The sequence below is a fragment of the Monoraphidium neglectum genome (assembly GCF_000611645.1).
Source record: "Monoraphidium neglectum strain SAG 48.87 unplaced genomic scaffold scaffold00161, whole genome shotgun sequence".
In the NCBI taxonomy this organism is placed as follows: Eukaryota; Viridiplantae; Chlorophyta; class Chlorophyceae; order Sphaeropleales; family Selenastraceae; genus Monoraphidium; species Monoraphidium neglectum.
In genome coordinates, this window is record NW_014013467.1 from 30,977 (window position 1) to 38,817 (window position 7,841).

General features: G+C 62.3%; 2 protein-coding genes across 2 annotated transcripts in view; both read left to right on the forward strand.

The window, feature by feature from the left end:
* MNEG_1578 (hypothetical protein) overlaps positions 1–3,872 on the forward strand; it is a gene marked incomplete at both ends in the record, with an annotated part of 5,229 nt that extends 1,357 nt beyond the window's left edge. The window contains 7 exons of the mRNA XM_014049943.1: positions 334–475; positions 774–937; positions 1,534–1,722; positions 1,860–1,931; positions 2,220–2,436; positions 2,827–3,416; positions 3,753–3,872. Of these exons, the coding sequence (XP_013905397.1) occupies positions 334–475; positions 774–937; positions 1,534–1,722; positions 1,860–1,931; positions 2,220–2,436; positions 2,827–3,416; positions 3,753–3,872 (1,494 nt within the window). The remainder of the gene's footprint in view (positions 1–333; positions 476–773; positions 938–1,533; positions 1,723–1,859; positions 1,932–2,219; positions 2,437–2,826; positions 3,417–3,752) is intronic.
* A 1,585-nt stretch (positions 3,873–5,457) lies between these two features.
* Positions 5,458–7,709, forward strand: MNEG_1579 (anthranilate phosphoribosyltransferase; the record flags this gene model as incomplete). Its single annotated transcript, XM_014049944.1, has 6 exons — positions 5,458–5,466; positions 5,533–5,595; positions 5,835–5,897; positions 6,212–6,290; positions 6,640–6,791; positions 7,401–7,709. 6 exons carry the CDS (start codon positions 5,458–5,460, stop codon positions 7,707–7,709), a joined length of 675 nt encoding a protein of 224 aa, XP_013905398.1.
* Positions 7,710–7,841: the final 132 nt, after the last annotated feature.

Genomic DNA, 7,841 nt, shown 5'->3' on the forward strand with positions numbered 1-7,841 from the left:
GCTCCAGTCCGCTCGCTCCACCTCATGCGGAGCACATGCGCACTTGTCATCTCGAATACTTCGTGATGACGAGTGCGCGTGTGCTCCGCATGAGTGGCGTCACTGCGCTCACTGCGCAGCTTGCGCTCGGTGCGCTCATGGGTTACAGCCGCTGCCCGCACGCTGACCCTGACACACCTCGTGCCACCACGGCTCTAGATTTGATGTGAACCCCACCACGTGCCTGCACGCGCGTCCAGCTCACTACTTCCTTGTCGCCTCAGCATACTCGAAACAAGAATACCACCCATCTTGATATCATGGTCACTAATACCTTTTCGATTCACATCACAGATGCTGTTTCTGGGCCACAGCCTTGGCGGCGCGTGCTCCATCCTGGCCGCCGCCAAGCTGCAGTCTGACAAGATCCGTGGCGTGGTGCTGCTCAGCGCGCAGGTCAGCAAGATGCGGCAGTCGCCGGTCAACGACGACATATGTGAGCGGCGACCGGTCTTGGGGAAGGGCCGCCACATCTTGACAGGTCTCTCGGGCACGGCCCTCATGAGAGGCCTGCTGAATGCAGCTGCTGGATGGCAGCCCAGGGGCAACGCGCACTGCAGATGGGAAAAAGGTGCCTGAATTCGGCCCTGCAGAAGCGTCGGCCACCCCACAAGTGGCATGCAAAAAGCATGCACCTTCTCGGCACACCGCCCACTCCCAGTTAAGTCGCAGCCCGAGTGCGCCTCACCACACGCCTTGAAGAAACAACCCTGCACCCGAACCGTACCCGGCAGGGCTGCTCGATGGCAACAAGAGGAGCACGGACGCTGCCGTCGCGTTCTTCAAGAATGAGTTCCCCAGGGACACCCCCCTCATCATCGTCAGCCCTGACAGGGACGTGCTCGCGCCTCGGCCCACGCTGGAGTGCCTGTTCAAAGTCGCAGCCCAGGCACGAAAGGTGCGCAGTGGAGTAGGGTGCAGGCAGGAAATTCCGCTTGTATACAGCTCTGTGTTGGGCAGCGGGTGCCAAGTTGCAGGGTGTAAAGGCATGCGCATGCTCGCTCCCACAAGCACAGTCGCGGGCCAGGCCCGCAAAGTATGAGGCATACGGCAGCTGTGCCCACCCGGCGCACCCTGTGTGCTTGTGGCTCACAATTAGCTTGTTCCATGGCGCTGTGTTTGCATGGCAGCGGAGCGCCAAACCATGAGGATTCGAAACTGCATGGTGGGACAGGCGCGGGGGCTCAACTGTATGTGATGCTCGTTGTTATCAAGACAGGCCAATGCCCTTGCGTCAGGGCGCGGCGCACACGCAGCAGTCGCAGCTAGCTGCACGTGCAACAGGGGCCGCACTTCATCCCCGTGCTAAGCTAGCCCGGACCTCCCACACTCTGGAAACAACACCAACTTACTTTGATCTTCAGACACATGCACATGCATACGCACGCCGACACGCACCCATGCACCCCTATACGCACTCTCTCCCGGTGTCCCCCACAAGCGTCCCCAGCCCCACGCGCATGTGCACGCATGCAAATGCTGACATGTCTCCAGGGTGAGCAGGTGGCGCTGTTTGAGATAAAGGGGGATCACACTGGCTACGAGGATAAACTGGATCTGCCCACCGACTTCACATTCCAGGGGGCCCGGGTGCCGCTGCCGGGGCTGCTGCAGGCCGCGGTCAAAGGGGCCCTGTCTGCCATCAACCTCTTTGTCATCCCAATCGCTGAAACGGTGCTGCTGGTGAGTAAGGAAATCGGAAAGGGGCAGGGGCAGTTGAGATGTGGAAATTCAATGCAATGCACCCCCACACACGCTGTCAGTGATGTTCGCACATGAGTGTCTCTTCACTCCTGGCATTTGCGGTCATGCAGGGACAGGCGGCCAGGAAGCAGAAGGACGTGACAGCACAGGTGCTGCAACAGATCATTGACCCGATCTTCAACTACAAGGTGCGTGTGCGTGTATGTGTGTGTGTGTGTGTGTGTGTGTGTGTGTGTGTGTGTGTGTGTGTGTGGGTGCAGGTGCCTGCGTGCGTTCGCGCGTCCACGGTCGTGCGCGTGCGCACATGCACTTGTCCCATTTGCACAACTTTGAGCTGGACTCCCGTATTTTCATACATGTGCAGCTTTTCAAACTCTCAAAATCAGTAGTCTAATGAAAGATGACTGCAACTTTGCACAAGAAATGACCACACTCCTGCATTTGCCCCTGCTGCACGGTGAATCCTGCAACAACAGGACATTAAAAACAGCCTGGTGGTGAAGACCACGGCGGACACCGACCTGCAATACCAGGCCAAATTCACAGTGGCACAGGAGGAATACGACAACCTCAAGGAGGCCATCGCCCACAACATCAAAAGGAACCTGCCTTTGGAGCTGCTCCTGGGGGGTTACGCAGTCGCGCAGGCCACGGCGAGCACACTGGCAGCGCGGCTGCTGTCGCAGTCTACAGGTATGGAGTGTGTCAGGACGTGCACAGGGAGGGGTTGAGGGCACTGTTGATCTCTGTGCAAGGTTGCGCGTGCGTGCAAGCAACATCTCATCTTGTCGATTGGACGGCCGTGCATCAATTGCGTACTGCTGTATTTGATCTTGCAAGTTACATTGGTATTTACATTGCATGCAAGTCATTGCAGCTTTCCGTGTCGTTCGGGGGACCCCTGCACCTTTGCTGTCCCCGCAAGAGCGAATCACACAGCGCTCACCATTCACCATTCACCTGTGGGAGCGCAAACTGTACGCCTGCACCGTCCTTGGCACCCCCTAACCCCAGCCAAACCAACCGGGCGTCCCCTACACATCCATGGCCGCTCTCACCGCCCCTGCCATGCTGCAATCACAGGCGCCTCTGGTGAAACCCAGCTGGGCCTGCTCATCATCTCAGGCCTGACCTTCGCCCTCGCCTACGAGAACGCCCTCCTCGTCGCCGGCCGCTACATCGCCGGCCCCTTGAACGACCCCAACCACGCCAGGGCCTCCGCATCCAGCCCCGCGCAGGCTAAGGCGGCCCAGCAGGCCGCCGACGCCAGGATTGATGCGCTGCGGGGCCTCAGCGAGTGGCGCTTCCTCGCGCACTCGGGCGCCCCGCTCGCCGTCATCGCCGGGCTGAACCTCGCCGGCCGCGCGGGCGTCGGCTGGGCAGCCGACCCCGTGTACGAAGGCCTGGTTGGCCTGGGCGTGCTGGGGGTCGTTGCCGTCAGCAGCGTCCGCAACACAGCGTTCCTGACCATCGCGCCGCGCTGGGCGCGCGGCATCCTGCGTTTTGCGCACGACCGCGGCTCACTGGACTTCACCAAAGTGGTCCCTGTGCTCCTGACCAACCTTGTGCTGATCGCGCTGGGGGTGCAGGCGGCGGGGGAGGACCCGGCGGCGTGGCCGTTTGCGGTGGGGCCGGTGCTGAGCTTGCTGCTGAACGCGTGGCCGTCCGCGAAGGTGGGGATGTGCGCGTGCGTATGCGTGCGAGCGTGCAGGCATGCACATGTGTGCGTGCGTGCATGCATGCATGCGTGCATGCATGTATGTGTGTTTTTGTTGGGAAGGACAGGTTTGGGTGGTGGGCTGCTGGGGATGTGTATGCATGTGCGTCTCCAGGAGCGGAGGTTGGCGGGTGGATGATGGCCAAAAGTCAAAGCTTTGCACACAACCCCAGGCCAGGTGCGACAGTTTCAACGCCCTCAGCAAATCCACAATCGGTCGCCTTGAACACCACCTAAATCACGCTCTCTCCAAAAAGTCACTCATGTACGCCCGGCACCTCCGCCTCTGCAGGACGGCGAACTGGTCGACCCAAACAGCAAGCGCCTCCCGCAATTTGTAACTGGCAACGCCGGCGAGGTGGTGCTGTTTGCATCAATGGTCGCCACAGAGTACCTGCTGCGCGGCCGCTGAGGGTTTGCAGCCACTTGGCGTTGCTCCGCTAGGACATCTTTCCAGCGGCCTCCTGAGTTGATGACAGGCGCAGCGGCGGCGCTGGGGTTTGCTGTGTGCTCCGATTGATGTGGCTCAAAAGTACTTCGAACAACAAGTGTGCGATCCGCTGCGCCAAACATCGGGCTAATCAGATATTTCATCCTCTTTCCCAGCCTTTGTTGAGTGTCTTGACAATAGCAACACCATCTTGTCAAAATTTGCAGTGCTGCACCAGGCGGCGCACGCCATCACCGCACGATGTCGGTGAACAGTTGCTGCATCCACGATTCCGAAGCCGACACCGCGCTTGTCTCACCCTCTTATGCTTGGTTGGAAACCCCTTGCCTTTGGCTCGGCGTGCCTGGGGCAGCCGCCCGGCAATCACACACAGCATGTATATGTCCAAGCCTCGCAAGGAGCGCTCTGTGCTCAAGCAGCACGCGCGTTGCCTGCATTTGCAGCCTGTGTCCCAGTCAATATCGCTCCTTCAAGCTGTTGACCGTATTTCAACAGACCAGCAAGAGGCAGGGCCGCTTCCTGGTTGTCACTGTCATACCCCCGGCCCCGGGACGCCATCCTTCCCCGCTGGTTGCGGCTGCAGCCAGGGCCACCCCTGTGCTGGCATCGCGCAAGTCTGCGGCGCGCACAAAACCAACTGCCGTTGTGAAGAATGCCCCTTAAAATTGTACAACCCCACCACGTAAACGTATATCAACAAGGGGTATTGAGTTGCCTGAGCTATGCTGTCTCTGCTGTCCCTGCAAGCTGGGCATTTCGTCGGATCAGTAATGCAGCAATGCAATATGCTTACCTTTCACACCAAACACGTCACGTTTGCTGATACCGTGTAACCAAAATTGTCATGCAATTGTGTGCGTGAGTTAACGTGCTCAAACTCAGGTTTGGTTAGATCACTGGATCGTCGTATTTGTAGGTGCAAGGGGATGTTGAGTGCGCCTGCGTTGCCCCGCTGGAAGGCGGGTGGCCCGATCAGCAAGCCGTCACCTGGGCAGCAGTATCACCTCAGTGCTTTAGATTCTGCATTGCACGCACGCTCAGTGCTTTCAAAGCTGCATCGCACGCACTGTGAGAAGGTCCTGGCATATGTACGTTTGCCCGGGCCCGGGGAATCAGGTCGGTTGCAGCGCAGTTCGCCCTTGGATGCGCCACGTCCTTTGAACCGCCACTCGGCACATTATCAGCAAGAAATCGGGTTGATAGGCTTACGGGCGGTGCATGAATGTCCACCGTTCCCACATTGCCAGGGGGAGGTGGCACCTGCCCAGCTGCCAGTTAGGGATGAGTGAGCATGCAGCGAGATGGGCAGCGTGGTTGATTGCATATGATTTCGTCTCCCGGTCATTTGTGTCTGCCTCTAGCGTCAGGCGGGCTCTTTGGCAAACCCACCTAGCCAGTTCACTAACGGGACGCGGCAATGATCCAAGCACACCGCACCGGGAGGCCAGCTTATGGCGGCATCTGCACTCCCTCGTATGCGAGCGTGCGGCCTACAGTGCGCCGGGTGCCGAGCAGCAGATCGAGCACTCGTGCAGCAGCACAGCCAATGAAGGAGGTACGGCTCTCAATTTCGTTGAAGCCAATGCAAAGGCTCGAATGGTGACACGGAGCGCCCCTGCAGATTATCGAGGCGCTCATTGCACGGCAAGACCTGTCGCAGCAGCAGTCTGAAGATGCGCTGCTGGTGAGCCAAGCGCGCCGGGCAGGTATGCGCAGCCGGCCCCAATAGCAGACTGGATCGCGCGACAAAACGTCACATAGAAGCGCAGTAGCGGCCCATGCCAAGCTAGCAGCGCGCACACAAGGCGCGGTCAATGGGGCGCCTTCGCCCCGCCAGCCTGCGTGCCCCAGACCCCACCGCACCGTCCTCTGCCTGCGCCGCGACTGCCCCGCGCCGCGGCGCCCCTCTGCCTTCCCCCGCAGAGTGTGCTGGACGACTTCTCGCCAGAGCAGACGGCGGCGTTCCTCGTGCTGCTGCGCGCCAAGGTGCGGGGCGCGGCGGCGCGCGGCCGTGTCTCACGGGCAGCGCGCACGGCGCCACAGCGGGCGCCGCAGCGGGCGCCGCAGTGGGCGCGCAGCGCGGCCCGGACACTCGCGCCGGGCCGCCCGCAAGCTCGACAGCTGCGGAAGATTCAAACGCACGGCCCGCCTCGTGGCGTGCTCCGGCCACCCATAACAGCAGCGGCCCCGGCCCGCCACACACGTCAGCGCCTCGCTTTATGCGATGGCCAGCGCCCGTCCCACGGCCCCGCCTTTCATATCCTCATGTATGATGCACTTAATCGCATCTTCTTATGCAGGGCGAGACGCCCGACGAGATCGCGGGCATGGCGCGGGCGTTCCTGCAGCGCGGTCTGCACGTTGAGACAGCAAAGGGCGGTGAGATCACCACAGCGGCGGCTGGGGTAGGGGTGGTGGATTTTTGACCCCGGCGCGCCCTGCCCGGCCGGAGGGGCAGCAAGAGAGAGCGTCGGCCGCTCCCGCCAGACGGCGGCGGCCGACGCTGCGCCGCGGCGCCGCAGCCATGTTGTTTTGGGATGGGCGCCGAGTGCAGCGGCGCTATGCGCCCAGCTGGCAGCCGCGGCTTGGGGTGTCCCCGCTCACGGGAGCATGCACTGACGTCAGCACACCGCCCTGATGCCACCGTCAAAACGGTCCTGATGCTGTTGTAGATAACAGCAACCCTGATTATGTGCATCGTGCAATCCTGTTGTGCAACGGTCAACAGTTGTTGACATCGTTGGCACCGGCGGCGACGGCATCGGCTCGGTCAACATCAGCACGGGCGCGAGTGTCATCGTCGCGGCGGCAGGCGGGCGCGTGGCAAAGCACGGCAACCGCTCGGTGTCGAGCCTATGCGGCAGCGCGGACGTGCTGGAGGTGGGTGCGGGGCCCCACGGGCGGCGCGGTGGTGTGCACGTTGTCTATTTTGATGCGGCCCTGCTCGGGCCAGCTTGGAGTGAAGGTTTGGATAAAAACGGCGGATGGCCTGGGCCAGCCGGCCCGCGCCGACCGGGGTCGAAGGGTCACAAAGGCCCGCGGCAGCGTGCTGTGTTTGTCTGATCAGGCCGGCTCGCCCCTGGGGCCGCCCCGCCTGATGGGTGCGCCTGACGGGGCAGCAGGGGGGGGCCGATTGCGTCACGCCCCGGCAGTGCCACTCCTGGGTACGGGGGCCGCACGGCTTGCGGCCGGGGCCGCGCAAGACGCCGCCCCTTTGCCCCCGCCATCGCGGCCCTGGAGCCCTTCCCCTCCGGCCCCGCTTGGCGGCCGCATTGGCGGAGCGGCCCTCCGCTGTGGAGACCCGTGGCCGCAGCCCCCCTCCCCCCAAAACACGAATGCACACGCACGCAACCGCCCCGCCAACCAACCCTTTCATCAATAGCGATCACCCGTCTGAGTTGCGAACCACCCTTTCGAACATCAAACTGATTACCTGTACTGATTGCTGACCTGTTTCATCATCAACCTACACTACCTGCATCCGCGCAGGCGCTGGGCGTGGAGATCGATCTGGGCCCGGAGGGGGTTGCGCGCTGCGTCGACCAGACCGGCGTCGGCTTCATGTACGCGCCGCGCTATCACCCGGCCATGAAGGTCGTGCGCCCTGTCAGGGCGGCCCTCAAGGTGCGCAAGCCGGCCCGCGCTGTGGGGCGCGCCGCCTTGCCGCCCGCGTGGGGGCGGAGCGGCGCCGCGGCGCCGCGGGCGCCTCCGACGCGCCCGCAGGGCGCCTGCGCCGAAGGCTGTCATCCTGTTCCGGGCGCTGGCGGCCCGCGTGCCCTCGCATGCTGCCCCCTCTGATCCCCACGCCAGTTACCCCCCTACCCCCTGCCCTGCCCCACCCACACAAATTCCCTTTTTTCACAAATTTCAGCTGTCGGACCCCGCTCATTGCAGCCCCCACGCCCCGCCCTTCCTTGTCTTGCTTTGTTC